General features: G+C 49.0%; 1 protein-coding gene across 2 annotated transcripts in view; it reads left to right on the top strand.

The window, feature by feature from the left end:
* The window catches only part of LOC144123057 (endothelin-converting enzyme 1-like), a 60,424-nt gene extending 44,090 nt beyond the window's left edge, over positions 1-16,334 (top strand). For both annotated transcript variants that reach the window (XM_077655972.1, XM_077655973.1), the window contains 5 exons: positions 375-493; positions 2,912-2,977; positions 7,696-7,812; positions 13,161-13,237; positions 16,120-16,334. In XM_077655972.1, coding sequence (XP_077512098.1) covers positions 375-493; positions 2,912-2,977; positions 7,696-7,812; positions 13,161-13,237; positions 16,120-16,219 — 479 coding nt within the window. In that variant the 3' untranslated portion in view covers positions 16,220-16,334. The remainder of the gene's footprint in view (positions 1-374; positions 494-2,911; positions 2,978-7,695; positions 7,813-13,160; positions 13,238-16,119) is intronic.
* Positions 16,335-22,939: the final 6,605 nt, after the last annotated feature.

Here is a 22,939-nt window from a genome sequence, read left to right as displayed (position 1 = left end):
CACGTAGCCGGAGCTACTATGCTCCCCTCAAACATTGCTCCTTCGTTTCTTTATGCTCATGTGTTTACAGAATTAGCCTATTTACGTTTCGCTAGCAGCACACACAAATGAGTCTCAGACATCACTACTTACCTCACATTCGGTCTTTCCAGAAGCTCCCTCGATACAAGGCAGCCCCTCTCAGCACATTGAAGGGGTGCTGTAGTCAGTGGATACTTATTTGACACGCTGAACCACTATCAGCTGGTGATATTCGTGTTCTGAGGTAGCTGAAATTGAGCTGAGAGCTTGCTGCCTGGACAGTACCTACGTGTCACTACGGCCTACTGTGGAGGCGTTCCCGATTGGCAATTCTACGTACCGCTTTCCCGCAGGCTGGCTGGTGGATAACAGCGGCCGTTTCCGCGCCTGGTGGTCGCAAGCTGCGCGAAGCGTCTACGACAAGCGCACCTTCTGCCTCGCCAGGCAGTACACGGACCACACCTGGTTGCCGGTGAGTGGAGCGCGCCGCTGTTCACTCACCAGGAGTGAGATGCTTTCTCGCGATCGTTGTCGGCAAGGCATACTATGAAGGCAGTTTCCGGGAGGCAACTGAATACTGAAAAGAAAAGGGGCCTATTGAAAACATCCTAAAATAGGCGAAATGATTTACCCGCAGGCCGCAGCCGCCCTCTTACGAAAATGATTGTTGAGTTTCTGCTCCCCTACTGATGTTCTACCCATGATTCATGAGCAAATCACCAGAAATTTACCCCATGATGCGTTCTAAAATTGGCTTGACAGCAAACCTTCGCTTAAGATATCACGTCCCCTTTCCTTCTTGCATGACGCATGATTATTTGTGATTCATTACGCATTATGTCCACAGTGTAACACGTATGTTTATGAATTGGGACTTCTTAAGAAAGATGTATAAACTGACTGTGTTCTGTAAGTTTGGGTAGAAAATAATGTATAAAAAGTTAGGATAACAAACGAACTGTAGCAAAGCTGTTACTTAGATAATCGGCTACCCTGCGCTCCTGATTACGGTCTTTGGGTGCGCCACCTTTTTATGCCTCGCCTTTGAACTTGTTTCTAAGTTGTAGTGCATGATGGGCGGAGCTTACGGTGGCTTGTAGCATTCCTTCCACTTTTCGTTGAACCCTCAGGTGCGAGTCAACTTGTATGGTTTCTTCATCTTGTTTGTCCCGCCTAGTTGGCGCTGTTTTTTTCACCATGAACAGTAAACTGATAGATGCTAGTGTTTTCAAGAACGATGTATAAATTTGCGTTTGATGCATGTGTGTGAGCGAGAAAATGATTATATATGAGAGCTGAGCAGTGCACATTGAGTGGCACTGCTGCGTATGGTGAGAGATTTGTTGTATGTAATATGATCTGGCAGCACCGACCCGCAAAAAAGCAAAACTGTTTTCGCGGGGTGGGTTTTAAAATGTGTAATACAAAAATTCTTGCAATAAAGAACTAGTGCTCTCAGTTCAATGTTTATTGTGTAACTTTATCATATCACACATCAAGAGGAATTATAATGCATTTTTGTAGCCAACTGTAAGATTTTCGACTTGGAATACTGCTGAATTTCACCTGTCCGGAGAGATAAGGAGAAAACCATCCCAATTATTCTTGAATATGATATCTGTGTCACCATCACTGCTTCGTAACTTTTGTGTATTAAGAATTTATTGAAAAACACCCGCACGGCTGAAGAAATATAGAGTTAAGAAGAAATTTGGGCGAGTTGGTACGTGTTCATGGCGCGTTCTTGTCATGAACACGTTCATGAACACGTGTCATGTACGAAAGTCCCGTCATTCGCGCTCTGTGAGCAAAACTTAAATGTAGAGTTAGAAGCCATTCAGTGTGGAACTAAAAAAAATCACATTGTCAAAATACTTCCGTGCCGGCGTCCACCAGATTCTCCAATTTCAGTGCATACAATACATTAAGTTTGCTGTAAGAGGATAGATTTACGGTATATGTTCCATCTACGATATCTATCATATGTGGATTTACACAAAATTCTCCTCACTAAGCGGCTGCACACGCATTAATCCTACGCATGCTAGGCGAGCTCCAAAACGGGTAGGACATAACTGTCTGCAACTATGTTCACTTTTGCTATTCAGCATAAAACCTATTTCACGGTCGTGGCGCAGCAAATCCGCCAGTTGTGAGAGATATTGGCTGCATACTGCAGCGCGCAGCTCTTTGGCAGTGTATTCTAAACTTATTGATTTTACTGTAAAAGTATAAACGCCCAAAAAGACACTTTATTTGTTTGCCCTTTAATGTGTTTATAGTGCGGCAGCATTAGACCTCACATATGCGATTTTCGTCCTGCGTCTGTCAAAGTCGTTGATTGGTCGAGAAAGGTCGCGTGACCTTTGACGTCATCAAAATCTGTCCATCGTCGCAGGTTCCAACTAAATTATTTAAAACAAATTCAAGGCAATTGCCACCTGCCCACCGTGACACTGCCCTTCGTGTGATTCCGCGTCCTGCATAGGTCACGAGAGTCGATGATTGGTCGAGTGGGCGATGGTATGACTTTTGACTGCAATACAACCTGTCGACGGGGTCTGAGCAACCTGCCTACTCTGGCAAGAGCCGAATCAGTTGATGCAACTAAATTCAATTCAATTGCCACCTGCCCTATATGGCGCGAAATTTTTAAAAAGGAAAAACGAGGAGGAGCGCGCCATCGGGAAAGGGCGACAAGCAGGTTGGGACAGGTTGTCGGCGGGCTCACTCACCGTGTCCGTGCAAATAAAGATGCGACGACAGCGACAGCATTGTGTATGGGGTGAGAATTGACGCAGACGTTTAAATAGGTATCGAAAACGTTGCTTCTAACGCTGTCGCATTCCGCTTAGGGGTCTGCATAACATTTTTTTTTCTTTCTTTTCAGATAAACGCAACTGCTTCGCTTCACGAAAACGTTCTCGACAACGTCGCCATTCAAGTCGCGCACATGGTGAGAGCACTCTAGTCAAAAACGTCTGGCCGGTCTTGTATAAAGGCACATTACGTAACCATCGCGCTTTACTCTACGCATCCTAGCGGCAAAGTGAAAACTGACGTCACGGCCGCTGAGCAGCAATGACTCGTGGAGCGCGCCAAAGTGCACCGTCCTGATGACCACGTGAAAGCGCTATCTCGCAAGTAAACGTTTCTTACTAATGCTACCACCACATGGCATGGAAAACAGGCCGGTCGTCGGTGTACTGGCACCCTCTCAGCAAATACTCACGTATATGAATCGTTTACTCCTGTCTCCTGCACACATCGGGAACACATCGGTGCAGTCACTGTAACCTTCCTGCTTCATCAGCCTTCATATTAGTCATGAGACGGAGAGGAGGTCATGAAAGAAGTTACGCAGCTCCACTATAGCGCGTTCAGATACCAGTTTTCATCAGCTTGTTATTGCGGCTTAGCGTTTTACGTGATAAAGCGAATAGTTAATTGATTTATTGATTGATTCATTGATTGACTGACTGATTGACTGATTGATTGAAAAAAGTCTTTTATTTAGAGCCCACACGTGCTCATTTCTCGAGGCATCTTGGTGCGCATGTGGTGCCACAGTAATTAAAGAACATGTGGAGTTGACGGAGCAGGCCATTGTCTTCAGAGGCTCACTGGCCAGCATGACATCATGTTGTCCTCGTCTTTTGCGCTACTTTCGCTTAAGCAGCATGACATATTCGCAGCGTACGCTGGAGCGCACGATGATCACTTTTATGGCGCTTTAATTAGGCCGGTGCATCCGCATGTGCATTTTTGTTTTCACAATGATACCGACTGCCAGCTTCCTAGTGGTGACAGCTGGTGACCAAGGGGCAATTCTGCCCAAATCAAAATGCTGGGGCGGAGGAACCTTGCACATTTTCAGAAGTTCTACCATTTCGCAGTCTGATCGAAGCGGCAAAGTTGGAACACACTGCCAAACTTAGGATTGCAAGAGCCGACGGCCGCATCCTCCACATAGTCAAAAGGTCGGAATAGCTTTTGGAAGAGTGAGCGATGAGCGACTAGTTGCTATGACCTGATTACAAAGCATCAAACTGAGCACGAGACAAGACACAGCTTTTCGATGTGTCAGCTATCCGCCGAGAATCACTGCTTGGAATGACGCCCACTTATCGCATTCATAAACCTTTTGGACCACTAAATCCGTCTTAGTTTTGGTACTGATGTGCGAGTATTCGAAATGGTCTCATAGCGAATCGAATATTGTCGTAGGTTGTTGCGACACTCAGGAAACCAGGGGGGGAGGGGGGAGGCTAAAAACACGGCGAAGCGGTCGCGATGGAGCCCACGAGCGATCCACCGATCCTCCTCTTCTTGCAAAGAATCTCGTGTCGGAGGCATAAAGAGGCTAGTGCGCGTTTGAGGAGGCGTGGATTGTGCCCCCTTGTTCCAAGAAATGTGCGATCACTTCGCTGAGCTACATATCAAGTCTTTACCGCGCTGGCATATCTACGGTGCTCAGTGATCCTAGAAAGGCGTCCTCATTGTCGCCGTGCGCATCTGCACGTGCCGAGTCCACGGGAGCTCTGGAGAAGCAATCGGCATCGCTGTCGACGAGGGCTCTTTTACAGGTTCGTGTTCGGCAGCGCCACCTCCATGCTTCGCTGGGCTTAGTTATCCCGTCGAGGTTGGAGGCTTTCCTACCGGAGGCAGCGAAGACGGAAATCGAGCCGGCACGGCTGCGGCGAGCCAAAGTCACGACAAGAAGGCCGGTCTGATAATGGTAAATGTCGCAGAAATTCCGCAGTTTCGCGATGCTGTTCACCGTATCTAGGATAGGGCGGGGAGCACCCCGCTGGAAGTCGCGAAGATCGAGCTCGCAGTAATGGCAGCGACTGTACACGTGTCCGGCTTCGCAGTGCAAGCACGTCGGTCGGTGGTCGGTGCTGTTCCACGCATCAACCTTACTTGGACCGTGCTGCTGCAGATGAGGGTCGTATGTGTGGGTGCAGCGGTTGAAAGGGGTTGTGCACTCGAGTTGTGTCGGTGGCAGCTGCGGCGAGTGACATACCACGGATGCGTACGTCAAGACGGGCTGTGCAGGTGAAGTGACGTCCGGGCATTGCGGAAATAGAGCGCGCTGCACTTCTCGGACGGCCCCCATGACGGAACGAGAAACGAAACGGTCAGCAGACGGAAGCAACTTCCTACCTTCATCCCGGACGACTTCGCGGATGAGCTCGCGAAGGTTCGCGGCGTCGATGGCGCCTACCGGAAAGCGGGTGGCCGAGAGACTCGAAGCAGTAGAACCCCCGGCAAGTCGACGGTAACGTTCCGCGTGCGTGGCAAGGGATCGACCGATGTTCGCCGCCTAGGTAACGAAGTCTGCCTCTGTTGTCGGCGGTTCCCGAAGAGTAGAATGTCACTCTTGAAGCCCTGCATAAGGACAGGCACCTCTTGTCCTCAGTGGCACGGTGATCGGCGTGGACACTGCAAACCGCAAGACGTCTTCGACAAACCTGGTCATGTTTTCATCTGGGCCTAACCTGGTTTGCAGGGAATCCTTTGCGCGTTGTCGCCTATGCTGGTTCTCGAACGTCCTCTGTAGCTTGTTCTTGCAGGCGTCCTAGTAAATAAGGGACGTCTCGTGATTTGGGTACCAGTGACGGGCTGTGCCTTTCAAACAAATACAACTCTGCGGGCAGTGTACTCCAGTCCAGCCGTAGTGACGGGACTCGCGTTCATACTACTGAAGCTAGTCGTCAATACCCTCAGTGGTGTCGCCACGGAACGCGGCATCCGCAAGAGAAGTGACGGATTGGTAAACCACGGCAGGAGCTGAGAAGGAGCCGGTCAGCTAGGTTCGTTCACGGTAGCTTGTGCCATGCTCAGTTCCTGCACGGACCTTTTGTTTTGGGTTGGCAAGAGCCCGAATTCCGGGGCGTGTCCATGAAGCCGCACACTTGCTAGCATCTCGGCCTTCTCTGCGAAGGGTTGGCTCCCGTGCTTAGAGCTGGACTCTGTGTTGCTGGAGGCATGCGGCTGCGTTCTACAGGTCCGCACCTTTACCAGAATGTCGCGGGTTCTTGAGACACACAGGAAACCGAGAATGACATGAGCGGCCTGTTTTCGGAGCCGGCCACGTTATGTATAACCATTTCGACGCAGCAGTTTCGCTTGACCTGACACTTCAGTGCGGTAGCAAAAATTACGAGCAAAGCTTACGATGCCACGCTGTCCTCAGTGACCTGAAAGAGGATGTCACGTGCAGTTAACAATTTCCTACGTCCTCTCCACCCAAAGTGATTGGAGCCGAGTTTTGTGCAATGCTTCGAAAGGAGAGTTCTGCCGGAGAAATATGCGTCCCCATACACGAGTAACAGTGAAAAGGTGGTCTATGTCTACACCCACTCCCAGGCTGCGTACCAGGAATGCTGCAACCCCCAAAGCGGCAAGTCCTTGGTCCACCGCATAACGGAGAGGTGTGGTGCATGTGCAGTGTACTGGGCCCCGAAGACATAGCTCGCAACTACAAGAGACACCCGGAATCATCGCGAACAGCAAGTTCATGGCCTGTCTCTTTCGTAATGGTTGCCCCACTCTGCTGGATCGTGCTGCTCCTATGCAATTGGACAACCACCGTCAGCACTAAGCTCCCGACTCACGCAGAGCCCTGCGGAACATAGAGAACACAATGTCGACATTAAAGCCATGGCTCATCGTAACATCCACTCCTTACATCATAGCTTCTCAACAGATTCACCAGTATTACTGCGCCGCCTGTGGTTTCACATCGCTTTCACACCAGATGTACTGGACCACTGACGCTCACGCGTAAGCGCCATACAGTGACTATCCGGACCATCATGGCAAACACACCCAACATGAAAACTGAAGTCCCAACTCTCACAGACGACACTGATAATGACCGCAGAGCAACCACTAACGCAGTACACTAGTGCATTGGAAGCATAAGAATTCCTTGACTCCCTAGCCCCTGCTGATCCGCGACCCGGCACTCCATAGTGGGCTGTGTACCCACGCCTCACACACCTCGACGCAGTGTCAGTTAGCGACTACAGAGAAGGTACTCGCTCCGCGGCACAAAGCCGGCGGGCGGCGCTGGACTCTCTGCTGGCGTTCCCCACGGAGTCCGCCGGAAGTGCACTGGCTCAATCCTGGGGGATCGCTTTCTCGCTCTTCCTCTTATTCACCGTTCTTTTCATATTTCCAGACTGAAGAGCGAGCCCTTCGCAATGAACTCCTTACTCCTTCGTTAATTTATCGGCGCTACAGTCCGCCATTACAAATGACTGCCGGCTAAAGCCCGAAAACCCACTGCGACTTGGTCTGACCGGAGGAAGTTTCATTGATTTAGATCTGAATATTAATTTTTTATTAAGATTATTATTATTCCAGTTAGTTTTTTATTATTATTCGATTCTAAGAGGTAATGCAAAGTGGACTGCGGACTTTTCAGGTTCACAAAGAAAACGGCGCAAAATACGGGGCGAAACAGAAATATATATGGCAGGACCAGTGCCGTGTACGTTTGTTTATTTTTTGTCCCCGTATTTCGCGCCGTTTTCTTTGTGGATCATGAACCAACAAGCCCAAACTATAGTTCTAGAAAACAGCATTTTTCAGGAATAACAAAGAAATCTAAAGGAATAAACTCCATCCACTGACGCCAATGCATGTGCGCCCGTGCACACGCAGGTCTACACGAGCATCCTGAAGTACAGCCGGCCGCCGTTCGTGAACCGCGAGGCGCAGTGGCACTTTGGCGACAACAACATGACCGCCGAGCAGCTTTTCTTCTACGCCTACGCCTCGGTACGTGGGCTGTTTGGGGAGGATGAGGTTTAGCACAGAAGTGTCCAAATACTGAGCTGAGGCAGATTGGACTGTGCCTGTCGGGTGGAACCGTCCCACAAAGAAAGAATTCATACAGCTACTAACACGAGTCCATGCAGGCTTGGCTGACGGCCAACGCCTGGTAATAGGATGCTGTGGCCACTTGTCTCCCTAGAGCCCACCGCGGTTGCTTAGTGGCTGGGCAATCGCCTGCTGAGACCATGGTCATTGGTTCCATCGTGGCCTTGTCACGGATCTCCCCTGAGAACACTCGGACCGAAAGAATTGACTAGGCGACGGGTGTACCCACACAAATGCACATTTAATACACCCTACGTGACACACACACTAGAACACAAAACTAACAAAGCTAACACAAAACACAAAGGCTATAAATACAAACGACCCGGGCACACTGCTACCAGCGTCTACTACTAGCGTTCTACTATTCGTGGTCGGCGTTCATGCTCACGGTTGGTTCGGTGCGGCTGCGGCGTTGTATGGGTCCAGTAGCCGGCGTCGAGGTGGCGTTGGACGTGCTTGGACTGGCGTCGCTGGGGGCGTCGCTGGCTGCGTCGTATAAGCTTCAGGTCCAAGCGCCCGTGGAGGTTATGCCGGTGTTGTTGGTATTGGGGGCACCACCCGGATGAGTGGCAAAAGCGCTGGAGACACCCCTGGCCGTAGCAGGTGGTAGCGTCCTTCGTTGACTCCCCGGAACGGGCTCAGACATGGCAGGAAGTTCACGATGCGAAGCCGTAGCATGCGAGCTCACCGGAGCAGTAGCCGGCGTCGCTCTCTTCAAGCGAAAGTGTCCCTGACCCGCCGGAGCCTCCGCTTCTCTGCTGTTCCCCCCATGCATCGCTCTCACTCGCCCTCTTATAGCCTTCGCATTAGTACACGTAAGCCTTGTCGTCGTCTTCTTCTCTTCTGCACCAATCATCTCTCTCCACCTCACCGAATGCCCCTCCACCAATCATCTCTCTCCACCTCACCGACTGCTTCTCTTCCAATCATCTCCCTCCACCTCACCGAATGCCTCTTCTTCATCTCCTTTATTCTTCGGTTAATCCACGTTGTCTTATTCACACCTCTTTCCTTTAAAATTTAATTGAGGCTCCTTAATATATGTGACAAGGGCCCCCTCTCTCAAGAGTTTTTTTCATGAAAAACTGCTCACGTCATCCTCCACTTCAAGCCATCCAGCCAACCGACTATCTTCTGTGGCGATTCTGGACCCTGCACACACCAAACGCACACCACTAACACAGCACACCAAATTGCGTTGTCAGAACACTAACACACCACTGCCGTTGTCCGTACAGAGTCCTTAATAAACATGTTCGTGTCCACAACACACTCCCTTGTATGATCGCATAACACCAACAACAGCGACAACAATCACAAGATAAATCCCAGAGATACAGTAACACAGCAACAACAACAAGATACATCCCAGAGATACCTAGAGCTGTTCAGTTGGCTCTACTCATGAAGTCAGCTCCAACGTTATCTTCTGTCTTCACTGAAATCGGGGTTTACTAGTACCTTATCCCCCCGCCCCCCCACAGTGTCAATAGTCTCTCTTTGAAACGGTAGGTCGATGGCTGGCATCTCGCCCAGAGGTACGGGACCAACTCTTCCCTTCGGAACTGTGCCCTGGCACACCTCACATGAGCGAACAAAGCGCCTAACGTCACTCTGAACACCCGGCCAAAAGAACTCCTCCGTGTTCCTAGACACAGTTTTTTGAACACCGTGGTGTCCGGCCATAATGGCGTCATGTCCTAAGCGTAGCAAGGCCTCTCGCATATCTCTCGGTAACACCAGCTGTTGAACCGGCCTTCCTGAACTAAATATGCATTCCCTGTGCAGAAGACCATTTACCAATTGATATTCGAAGGACGTACGTCTCTTCTTTCTTTTCACTTTTTCTTCGACTCTTTCGAAGCAGGCTTTCAAGCTCGGGCCTTCTTTTTGCCTAATTGCAATTTCGCCCGGTGTTACGCTCAAGCACATTGCAACAGGAGTACAGAGCGGACGCTGCGTTGCTCGGGCTGTCGCTTGAGCTCTTGTCTCCCCTGCCGACGAGAAACTGACTGCACCCGTCTGAGCTGCCGCGGACCTTTTCTCCCTTGGACGTTCTTCAACGTCGAGCATCCTCCACTCGGGATCGGGGCCTTCGACACATCTTGCACCCGTAATGTTTCCCAAGATGAGATCGTAGATGGGTTGGGCTATGCATTTTGCCACTACCTGCCCCGTATAATATGGCGTGGACACTAGAATCCTGGCTTCAGGAGGGTACCTTACTGTGCTGTCTACCAGAGTGACGACCGATGCTTCCCCTGTAAGATCCTCGACCTTCACCAGGCTGCTCCGAACCAAGACTGTGTTGGCTCCGCTGTCTCTCAGCACCAATATAGGACGGTCCCCTATTTGCCCAACCACCACCGGCATTGCTTCTTTCGACATGGGTGTTTCACTCACTGCATCATTTTCCAGCGGCGTTTGCTCTCCTTTCAGTTGTGGAACTTCGGGTGGCGTGACAAGTTCTACCCTAGAGTGGACAACGCATGCAGCTCGGTCCTGCGTTCTGTATCGGCACTCATCCAGAGTATGACCCCTCCTCTTACAACCTTGACACACAACCTGTGTTTTCTGGGCAGCGCTACTAGTCCGACAGTCAGCGGCACGGTGTCCCACCTTACCGCAGAGAAAACACCTTACTGGCGCCTTAGATGCACCGCCATATGCTCTTGGCTTTGCCGCATCATTCTCTAGGATTTTTTGGGGTTTCCTCCTTTGTCTTACTCAAATTTCTTAGCCCTTGAGCCTCGAGGAATTGGTCTGCAGTGTCGGCGAACTCTTCCAATGAACACAACTTTCTTTCAGGAATAGCGCTAGCTTTGAGCTGTGGCACGCTAAAACTTGCTCTGTGACCAGCTTGTCACGAACCCCTTCAAAACTCTTTTCTGTGTTTGACATATCAAGCCACCTATCAAAATAGTTGGTCAGCCTGCAGGAAAACTGCTTAGCGGTTTCCGAATCCTCAAGTTTCGCGGTGCGAAATCTCTCACGAAAACCCTCTGCCGTAGGCCTGAATTTTTAGAGGAGTGCCTTTTTGACTTTCTCGTAGTCCATGGAACCAGCAGCAGGCATCCTTCCAAACACATTCAGCGCCTCTCCGACTAAACACATGCTCAATGCCATGGCCCATTCACTGCGCTTCCAGCCTTGCCCCAAAGCTATCCGCTCGAATCGTTGCAGATATGCGTCCAGATCATCTCTTTTGTCATCGAAAGGAGCCATCAGCTTTCTTGGGCAAACTCTGGCCGTTCTAGGAGATTCTGTACCCGCTAAGGAACGCTGATCATTGTCCGTGATCTCCTCATATCATCTTGCGACATGGGCCTGTTTCCACAAAATAAACTCCTCTTATCCTTCTTTTCTCCTGTTATTCTGCCTCGCGAGCACTTCTAGCTTCTCGCTCTTCTGCCTCGCGAGCTCTTTTCGCCTCGCGAGCGTCTGCGCGTGCTTGCGCCCTTTCCTCTCTCTTCCTCTTTCCATCCTCCTCATAGAGACGCATCCCCTCTTCCTTGCTTAACCCTAGCTTGAGCGCCAGTTCTAACGTTCTTGCCAAATCCATACTTTCTGCCGTCGAGAGATCGGAAAGATCCGAGACAAAGCAAAAAGAAAAAAGGAAATGAATCCTGGCAACGGCTCGCCACTTTATCGCGGATCTCCCCGGAGAACACTCGAGTCGAAAGAATGGACTAGGCGACGGGTGTACCCACACAAATGCACATTTAATACACCCTATGTGACACACACACTAGAACACAAAACTAACAAAACTAACAAAAAACACAAAGGCTATAAATACACACGACCCGGGCACACTGCTACCAGCGTCTAATACTAGTTCTACTGTTAGTGGTCGGCGTTCGTGCTCACGGTTGGTTCGGTGCGGCTGCGGCGTCGTATGGATCCAGTATCCGGCGTCGAGGCGGCGTTCGACGTGCTTGGACTGGCGTTGCTGGCGGCGTCGTATAAGCTCCAGTTCCAAGCGCCCGTGGAGGTGATGTCGGTGTTGTTGGCGTTAGCGGCACCAACCGGATGGGTGGCAACAGCGCTGGAGACACCCCTGGCCGTAGCAAGTGGTAGCGCCCTCTGTTGACTCCCCGGAACGGGCTCAGGCACGGCAGAAAGTCTACGATGCGAAGCTCACCGGAGCAGTAGCCGGCGTCGCTCTCTTCCAGCCAGTGTCCCTGACCCGCCGGAGCCTCCGCTTCTCTGCTGTTCCCCCCCGTGCCTCGCTCTCACTCGCCCTTTTATAGCCTTCGCATTAGTACACGTAAGCCTTGTCGTCGTCTTCTTCTTCTCTTCTCCACCATTCATCTCTCTCCACCTCACCGACTGTTTCTCCGCCAATCATCTCTCTCCACCTCACCGAATGCCTCTTCTTCATCTCCTTTATTCTTCGGTTAATCCACGTTGTCCTCTTCAAACCTCTTTCCTTTAAAATTTAATTTAGGCTCCTCAATATATGTGACAGGCCTTGACGGCCGCATTCCGACGGAGGCACTGTACAAAAGCGCACGGCGCACGTAGAGTCCGGTGCATGTTAAGCAGACCATGCGGTCGAAATTAATCTGCAGCCACCGTGCGGTCGAAATTAATCTGCAGCCCTCCGGTATTGCTTGCCTTATTACCCAAGGTATTGCTTTAGCACTGCAAATCCATCAACCATGCAGCCATACTTTATGGATGGGACAACAGAGCTGCGAAGCTACCTACGCTGAATCAAAGGCACGTTGTCAGTCTCGCAGCTAGTTTTTTTTTCCCCCACGGGAGCTTGTTAGCAGCTAAGGTCTCTAACTTTTTGTTTGGACAAGCAGCAAAAGTCGTTTTCTGTCTTCTGCGGGCATTCAAGGCAACCTGCGTTTTGTAGCGAGGAGTATTCTACAAAGAGGTGGAGACATTCCTTTCGAGCCAGATTTGAACGTAAAGGTTCCATTAAGCTTCTCGCAGAAAAACCTGGGGATTCAAAATCGGTACAGTTCACCCAGTAATAGATAGGAATAGGTGGTTATACCTTATAAAAGTGTCACTTCCAAGGAATCATTCCATAGCACGCAGCTTACCATTGCTGACAACAGAACCATCGGGGGCACGTTTTTCGCTAGCTTTAGTGTTGGTTGCGTACTGACAGAGAGCTGCTATGTCTAGGTGCATATCTCGTTACAACGGAAGCATTTCGCACTTTCCCTTCTCAAGATAGCATCTCGTCAGAATCACGCTTTAAGTATCGTGCTTTCCGCTCACAGAATATGTGCTCGGCGCTGAGCTCCAGGACGGACTATGAGCGCCGAATGCGCGGACCCATCAGCCCAGCAAGCTTCAGGTGAGCAGTGAGCTCTTCCACCACTTTGCGGCACTTCAGTCGTTTTTCTCGCCATCAGCTCCGATGGCAGAATGCTAATATGCTTCAGTCGCGACCTCTGACACGGTGTCTTTTTGCTAAGGTTGGAGAGATGAGCTACGATGTTCTGCCTGTCGTACAGCTTTAATGGACAGACATGGCCAAGCGCAAGGCTCTAAAGCGGGCAGGGAGAGCATTTGTGTGACCGCGTTCCACAGAAAAAGAGGGAGTGCTCCTCACCTTTGACAACGGGGATTACGCATTTCTCGCTCATGCCATAGTCTCGTCCTTCAACGGTAACCACCCGCCGAGCGGCTCACGTGTAAACCACTACTACTACTACTACTACTACTACTACAATAGTAGTAGTAGTAGTAGTAGTAGTAGTAACAATAGTAGTAGTAGTAGTAGTAGTAGCAGCAGCAGCAGCAGTAGCAGTAGCAGTAGTAGTGGTGGTAGTAGTGGTGGTAGTAGTGGAGGTAGAAGGGGTGGTGGTAGTGGTAGTAGTAGTAGTAGTAGTAGTAGTAGTAGTAGCAGTAGCATCAGTAGTAGTAGTAGTAGTAGTAGTAGTAGTAGTAGTAGTAGTAGTAGTAGTAGTAGTAGTAGTAGTACTAGTATACTACAACGAAGCGAAACCCAGGGAACGGGCCATCAACAGCAGTCTCTGTGAAATGCATCTCCCGCGTACGAGCATTCGCCCACTCCCCTAACTCCTCCAGTACACCCTCCAGTAGGTGTCCACCCAGGAGAAGCCCATGGCGAAAGCAAATTCAAAGGCGCAATAGGAAGGCGATCGATGCATACGCGAAATATACGACCAATAATTTTGTCGCATCACATGGTACGATCGCCAGTGCAGTTCTTTTTTTTATGTATTCAAAAGTTCATTTTTCTGAGAACACATAACCTATGTCACTGTGACGTAGCCTGCCACGTAGCCTGGGACTGTCACGTAGCCTTGATTACCCCCCCCCCCCCCCGGTGAGCGTTCACCTGGTGTGTATATAAGGGCGGGTTTCAGTTTCTTCCATTAAAGTTGGAAGGTATGCGCTCTGTCCTATCTGCGTCTTTTTCCTGATTGTGTTCGCGCTGCTGACACAAATGGTTTCTTTTTGGGTTTCATTTTTTTCGGAGATTCAGGGGACAAAAACCAGGTGATATTTTTTAGCTCACATTTATGTAGAAAAAATGTTATATTCAGCCAGTATTTTGATGATGCGGGTTTTCGTGGGTAATTCATAATTTTGTAATAAGTAAAGACATAAATAAAAACTAGAACGAGTGCCCGTTTTTGTGCGCGACTAAGCAGCCAGCCCTCTTTGTGGATCAATATTTGGCAGACATAAGAAGATGGCAGGTACACTTGACGTTCACCAAATGAGATATTTCTTTTTTTTTAAATAATACAATTATTTTCTCGTGCGAATCACGTACAGTTTCCTGCTCAGCACGTCCGCGGTCGTACAGAAATTGCCTCCCTTTGTACTTTCTTAAAGCATCAATCCTTTATCACTGATGATTTTAACTGCACAAGAAACTTGGAGTAGGACGTTGTTTGCGTGTTTAGTTCTTGATATAATGATGCCAATAAGACGTCTGGTACTGCGCACACTGTGCACGCCGATTTTCTGGCGATATTACACTGCTAAGTAACTGGGCAGAGCGATTGCTCTACGTGAGTGATGACCTCACACTCGAAGCCGAACTGTAGGACTAAAAATTGTAATAAAGGAACCAAAGATGTACAGCCGTCTGTGAAAGGATGAACAGGTTACGAAATGAAGTTGCAGTTTGGGCGAATTGGTGGACTCTCTTTCCCTTGTGTGCTCTCACGCTATTATTGAAGTGATGAGTTTACGAAAATCAGCGAGATAATCGCAGTGGTCAAGTCAAGTCTAGGTCAAGTAGTGACCGCAGATCTGGGCCATGAGCGTGAAATAGCTGGGAAAATAAGTACGGGGATGAAAGCCCATCATCCCTCATAGATAGTAAGCTTGCGGATACTGCGCGAGAAGAAGAGGAAAATACATAAAGATCTGTCTTGGAGGTACTCATCAACGGGATTGTAGCTTCGAGGCTCTCACGACACACTGCCGGAAGCAACTGGCCACACGTTTTATAGTAGACAGCTGGGATAGTTGGGTGCTTGTAACGTGGTCAGACAAGATAGCCTGCTTCGCAGTGATGATGACAGGAGAACGGATGGTGGACACAACGGACACCGGAAATAGAATCACGTTTGCTCACATGGCCTGGACATCGCAGGTCATCTAAAAAATTTTACGACATCCTTTGCAGGGTGACTTTTGGTCGCCTTCACTTATTTTTTATACTGCTGTCTGGTGTGCATTTCGCTCTTTTTTGTCACCTTTGGGCCCGCCTGATGTTTCGCCTGTAGAACCACATGTGTATTAACTTGATGTGGTGTCCAGCATTAGCTGTGTGCGCCACTCTTCCTCGTGTCAATATATTTAGCGCTACTTGTCATATCTTTCTCCGTCGCAGGCCGGCATATTGTCTTTAATGCATCGTTGGTAATAAAATTCGCGCATTGGTTAGAGGGAAGTGACGTAACCAGACAGGAAGTGGCGGCAATAGTTAAGTCATCAATAGCTCTAATGTAGTCACATTGCCAACGCATATTGAAATTAGGTGTCCCTTTGAATTTTTTCTTCACCTTTCAAGTAATGTCTAGAGCTGCGCGAATAAAGCGAAAGCGCGTGTCTAATCGCGCGCCTTATACCAATCTGGAATTTGTCTCTGAGCTCTGCGTTTAGGATGTGACGACAGGACCTCCTGGACAGAGGAGGAATGCATAAGCATTGCGCGCTCACTTTTGTCGCTACCCTTCCCCTTGGTTTCAGGGTGAACATTCCCCTGAAGAACATGCGTGCCTTCTCCGAGACCTTCGACTGCGACGAGCGCACCAAGATGAACCCGGAGAGGAGGTGTATCATATGGTGACTCGAGGGCCCGCCTCCAGCCCTGAGAGCCACCCTGGCTGGACAACCATATGATTTGAGGCCGATTGAATGTTTTTTTTTTCATGAAGACTCATTATACGAATATGAGATACGTGCTGGCAAACCCTACATCTGCACGGGTCCATTTTTACTATAGCTGCTCGTCGCGACAGGCTAGCTGCTCATGCTGCCGTCCTCTTTTTCTTTTTTTATTCAATACTGCCAGCCAGCCAAAGCAGGAACGGTACAAGAAGACATCACTGCACTGCAGGAAGCCCCGCTTTCGGCTGGCGCCTGTTGTTGAGACTTGAGATGGCTGCTTATTTGCGCTAGCATTAGAACGCCTACTGTCGAAAAAAGCGGCCGGCGTTGGCATGTGAAGGCTTGGTTGGCAGCAGGCAAAGTGGAGAGAACTTCCCGTTTCTTCTATCAGGGAGCAGGCGGGAGGGAGAGGAAGAGAGAGTACAAGGCGATGGGTGGCGAGAGGGACACCTCTGCTGCCAATCAGAGTCGATGGGTAAAGAGAGTAAGGGGGGGGGGGGGGGGGTACGGCGTGTCACATTGTGATTGCGGGATTGGATCGGAAAAGTGAAGACATGGTATGGTGTGTCACACTGTGATTGACGAAGTGGATCGCGCCACGCGCGCGCATGGTCTAAACGAGTCAGCGACAGGGGCTGCTCAGTCCGGGACAAACTAACGTAGACTATGTCGTATCAATTGCATTGATCGTCCTCTGCGAATTTATTTACCTCGATACGTGTAGGTTCTCTCATTTAAAGCCATGCTGCTCCTGCCGCGGAAAAACGCTGAAGCATGTCTCAAACGGCGGTCATGCAACAGCTCGTGGTGTGCACAACTTCTGTGCATAGTGCTATTACAAAGAAGAAATGTACTATACCAAAAATCGACAAAGCTTACGCACTACAATAAAACATTGCAGCAGACATTTTTAATTCTTCAGTGCTGGAAGATAGGTCCAAAGCTTCAGTGGCACCCGCGCGCTGAAAATGCTAAATGGGTTATGTCGAGAGCACCTGGCCAAAGAATGTTTTCAGCCAAACGCGCGACTAATTCCTCAGAACGTGGTCTCGCTTTTCTAGCGGCCCGAGCGGTTTACGGCGGCACTTTATAGGCGTGCAGAGGAACACTTGCACAGCCGTCTGAACGCTGCAGGTTGCCTATTAGGTCATTCCGGCTCCTACCGGTGGCGCGGCGGCAGTTCGACATGGCGAACGAGGTGGTGATGGCGCCGATGCCGCCGCGTGCGTCTCTATAGAAGCAAAGCGGCTTGTTCACGTTGTGGCACCTTTGGTGTAATTTTTAGTGTCTATATAAGCAGCAGCAAATGGCTGTCGGTTATTAATAAGATCCTATGTTTAAGTTTGGCTGCATTACAGGCTCGAAATTACCCGTATATATACGGTATGCGTATTTATTGCGCGGTGATCTTATAAGGACACAACTGAAAACAAAAATCAGCAGTTGGGAAGACTGGTCATGGTCCATGGCGTCATATAACTGCACTTACCAATTACAACAGTGATAAAAATCATTTTTTTAATGTTGGGTTGTATCAAACAAGCTAGAAACATCAAAATCCTTGAGCCTACAATTTCGACTCGTGATTGATATGAGCATGGAATCGCCAGATCGCAAGTGCCGCAAAAACTCCGTCGGCGTTGAAACTTGAGAACTCAGCATAATAAGTGCGACAAACACTTTGAACTGTAATTTTGTGCGCTTTCACTTTCTTGTTTTTTCGGCGCGTGGTGATTGCATCCATATGAGGATAAGGGCCTCATTTTTTGTTCGTAATTTCGGTCGTTTTCGGCACCTACCCAAAAGCGGAAACTACTTTAATGACCCTGACAGGCCGACGCTATATTTCGTGCCTACCCGAGTGCAGCCCATACCCGCATAAATACGGTATGCGTATTTATTGCGCGGTGATCTTATAAGGACACAACTGAAAACAAAAATCAGCAGTTGGGAAGACTGGTCATGGTTCGCGGCGTCATATAACTGCACTTACAAATTACAACAGTGAATAAAATCAATTTTTTAATGTTGGGCTGTATCAAACAAGCTAGAAACATCAAAATCCTAGAGCCTACAATTTTTACTCGTGATTGACTGCTTGTTAAGGTAAACAGAAAAGTTTTACCAGTCGTCTACATCTTCTCACGGAAGAATTCTGTTCGGTGGTCCTGAATGTGGACGGAGATTTTTTTTTTTTTTGAAGATTAAATTGTATCCGACCGTAGTCCATCTGCAGCGTGCGTTGGTCACATATTCGGTAATAGAAAAGACAACGTGCTTGTTGTTGTTTGAAGCGGCAGCCAGGGGGTCATTCGTGCTTTATAATACAGTCAAAATTAATGCTCAACATGTGTTTTTGACTAGGGGAAAAACGCTGTGATCAATTGAGCATACGACCAAGAAGCGTTTGCAGTTATTCATCCACTTTGCGCATTATATCCGAGAAATGAAGGCACAATTGTAAAGTTCTTGCCATTCATATAGCCATTTAACAATAACGTTGTGCACTCAGAAAGCCATGTTTAATCTAGACCAGAATGGGCTGAAGCTTGATGAAAAATCTGTTTGCTACAAACGTCGCCTTAAATTATCACCAATATACTCCATATCAGCTCAGTGTTCGAGCACTGCACTAGTTTCATGCAGCTGTAAAACGCTACGTTGGTCGCATGAACAAAACTCTGAATAGGAATGCATTGACGACACGGTGTCGTGGCGTCAACACAGTACATCGCTGAGGAACAGAGGGGTCATTGGGCTGAAACTCGTTACCAACCTGCAGAATGCACCTAATCACTGCTTTTTAAACTCCCTACGTGTTGACAGAAACAACATGTTTGCTGTTTGGAATGTTCGCGCATCGCCAAATACAGAATATGCTCATTTCTGACGCGTATCTTACGCTTCAAACTACTGCGATTGCACGCGCCGCGCAGAGCGATCACCGTCGCTGGAACGACAGAATAGGTCCAACATAAAGGTTGCAGGTTGTAACTGCGTACTGTACGTAAAATTTTATCAGCGCTTTGCGATCGTGTCTTTAGCATTCTTATGGCGCATTCCAAACGGGGATCCGAAGTAGTTGCGGAGGCACGCAAATATGAACGCGACCTCTCTCGGCGCCAGTGGCATGCGTGGTGCGAACAATTTTCTGCAAAATCGTTGAATGCCTCTCTCTGGCGAAAATTCGGTACAATGAAACGCGGTCGCCGTTCGATTGACGCAGCGGCAACCGCGTGCTTCGAGGCTAACTTGTCGCCAGATGATTTCCCCAAACAAGCAGCGCGCACGTTTTTCCCGAAATACGGTGCTGTGCCTTCTTCAGCCGCTAGTTTAAATATGGCAGGCATCCCAGCGCATGTATATCAAATGCCGTCTGATGTCTACGTAGATGGAATTGCGTGTCCGTTCTCTATGCCTGAGTTGCTGGCTGCAATAGATGATGCGAAACTGAAAACAGCGCCCGGCCCGGACAATATTCAGTACGAGGTGAACAAGAACCTGAGTAGCGCTGCACTCCCTCAACTAATTGACACCATAAACAAAGTATGGTTGGATGGCGTAGTGCCCAAGAGCTGGAAATCCGCTGTCGTGATTCCTATCCCGAAACCAGGAAAGCCTCCGACGGACCTTGCCACCTTGCGACCTATCTCCTTAACTCCTACGCTGTGCAAGCTGGCGGAGAAAATGCTAGCCACACGATTGTCGTGGTGGCTAGAGCAGCACGGTTTCTATCACCCAGCACAAATCGGCTTTCGTCGATATATTCGTACAGAGGACGGGTTGGCTGTCTTAGCATCTGCAGACTTGTCATCTACCCGCAACCGCAATGTGCGTACTGTTTTAGCAATGGACGTTGAAAAGGCATATGACAACATCAGTCATGCAGCCATTCTGAACTCCATTGACATGCTTCATCTCCCTCTGAGAGTGCGTAGTTTTGTCCAATCATTTTTGGAAGGCAGAAAATCGGATCATTTGTTCCTCTCTGCGGCGTGCCCAAGGGATCAGTATTGTCGCCGACGTTATTTAATATTGCTTTCATCCCGCTGGCTTGGCGCTTACATGACATCCGTGACATAAAATTTCTTCAGTACGATGACGACATCACGGTGTGGAGTACTCACCAAGATATCCGTACTCAGGAGGCTGCCTCCAATCTGCCTTGGATGTTACCTGTAATTACGCATCATCCATCGGACTTCAGCTACCCGTGCATAAAACAACTTACACGTCAGTCGCCAACCGCTGGGTACGCCGTAAACTTGCTGCAAGTCCAATCCGTCTTTGTCTATCAGGCACCCCACTACAGGAAAGTCCGAGTGTAAAAATCCTTGGCTTAATGATTCACCAATCAGGATCAGCGACTGCATGGCTTTCTCAGACAAAAAGGCAAACTATTCAGACTTTGGGTTTGATTAGAAAAATTGCCCCTAAAACTGGTGGCGCAGGCTCGTTTGTGGCACGGCAATTGGTGAGGGCAGTTCTGCAGCCACGTATTGTTTATCAAGCCCAGTTTCAACATCTTACAGCAGCCCAATGAGATCGCCTTGAAGCCGTGAACTGAGAGGCTATGAGGACCATTACGTGCCTCCCACGCATCACACCGGTCATAGCTTTACAAGAGAATGCGCAGCTCCATACCATTGATGAGTTGGTGCAGCAGCGCCGTGAAGCGCGCAGCCTTAAGGCCAGTCTATCGCACTCCACGCATGCACTGAGGACTTATGCAACGTCACACTCCATTCACGAGTGGGCACGACAGCAGCGTTGCAGCGACAATGGCTAAAAGGCCGCCTTTGTTTGCCATGCGGGTGCTGCTTCCACTTGTGGCGCACAGCATCTGCATCTGTCATCCTGCCCGTGACAGTGCTTCTCTGCACCAAGTGACGCAGTTTGCTTCCTATCATGTGCCTCTGTTCGTTCATCAGGCGGCGCCCTCAAGATTTGCGAACAGTCCTTATCACTCCAAGGCTGCGGCATGGTCATCGACAGCAAGTTCAACGCCAGTATTTAAGCGCTGGTGTCCGTGGGACCGCTTCAGTGGGCGCGAGAACAGCGTTGCAGCGACAATGGCTAAAAGGCCGCCTTTGTTTGCCATGCAGGTGCTGCTTCCACTTGTGGTGCACAGCATCTACATCTGCCGTCCTGCCCGTGACAGTGCTTCTCTGCCCCAAGTGACGCAGTTTGCTTCGTATCATGTGCCTCCGTTCGTTCATCAGGCGGCGCCCTCAAGATTTGCGAACAGTCCTTATCACTCCAAGGCTGCGGCATGGTCATCGACAGCAAGTTCAACGCCAGTATTTAAGCGCTGGTGTCCGTGGGACCGCTTCCGTGGGCACGAGAGCAGCGTTGCAGCGACAATGGCTAAAAGGCCGCCTTTGTTTGCCATGCAGGTGCGTAACTACATTCCTTTGTATGCTAAGAAAAGTGACAATCGATGCTTACTGCTGCTCCCGTGCCCACGGGTGTTTTTGAGCGTCTTGACTGAATGCTTCAATAGCTGCCTTCTTTTGCTATTGTTGGGAGATGTGGAAGTAAATCCAGGTCCTTTTCACACGCGCACTAAAATAATCAGCGGTGATTCGAGCGCAGACACATCGATCGAGGAGAGTAACCCTGCCGCTAATGTCGTATTAACACAATCGGAGCAAAACATGGAAATACTTCGTATCTTGAAGGAATTGCAGGCAGAGTCAATCGCGCTTTCAGCCAGTAACGAAGATATAAAGAAAACCATAGAAGAACTACGGAGCGGACAGCAAAGTATTAATTCAACCCTCGCCAGTATGAATTCCAGGGTTACGACAGTTGAACACTCACTTCAAGCAATTGACGAAGTAAAACAGGATTTCGAATGCACTGCTCTTGATATTCGCAAACAAAATCAACTGCTGCGGGCACGAATTCATGAATTAGAAGACCAGAGTCGTAGAAATGATCTAGTTTTTCATGATATCGCCGATGAGAATGACCATGAAACATGGAATGAAACGGAAAAAAACTTTTAAACGTCCTCTCAAAATATGTTGACCCCGAAATCTCACCAAATGACATAGATAGGGCCCATCGATTAGGGCGGTACTCTGATTCTGGATGCCGTCCGGTGGTTGTGAATTTCAGCTTCAAAACCAGAGAAAAAATTCTGAAGTGTAAAGAAGACTTAAAAGAAGAAGACGTTCAAGTTACAGAAGATTACTCGTATGCTACACGCCAAGCACGCAAAAAACTGATCGGCTTCGCCAAATCACTGCCCAGCTCCCCATCTTTTAAGCTAAAATACAATAAGTTGGTCGTGAATGACAGATCCTACATGTATGACCCTGTAAACGATAAAACATTTAAGATTACCGCAGAACGCGCCAAGCAGACAGCCCAGCACGCGCCTTCGTCTCTCTCCGCTGCATCTAGCATTTGTAAATCTGCCTAACGGTTACCGAGGGGCAGTGATCGTTGTCTAAGCGCTGCTCAAACATCAGTTCTATTTACTAATATCCAAAGTGTCATCAAAAGACGTACAGAACTCTCCTCTGCCACAAGTGCGTGCTCCGCTGACATCCTCGTCCTAACTGAAACTTGGCTGCATGAATACATACGTGGTTCTGAAATATTCGATTCACCAAATCATTTCCACTTCTATCGTTGTGACAGGAAAGATCGGAAAGGGGGTTGTGTACTA

This window comes from Amblyomma americanum, chromosome 3 (assembly GCF_052857255.1).
Source record: "Amblyomma americanum isolate KBUSLIRL-KWMA chromosome 3, ASM5285725v1, whole genome shotgun sequence".
Classification (NCBI taxonomy): domain Eukaryota; kingdom Metazoa; phylum Arthropoda; class Arachnida; order Ixodida; family Ixodidae; genus Amblyomma; species Amblyomma americanum.
The sequence above is the reverse complement of the archived record's forward strand: the minus strand, read 5'-3'. Positions and strand labels throughout refer to the sequence as shown.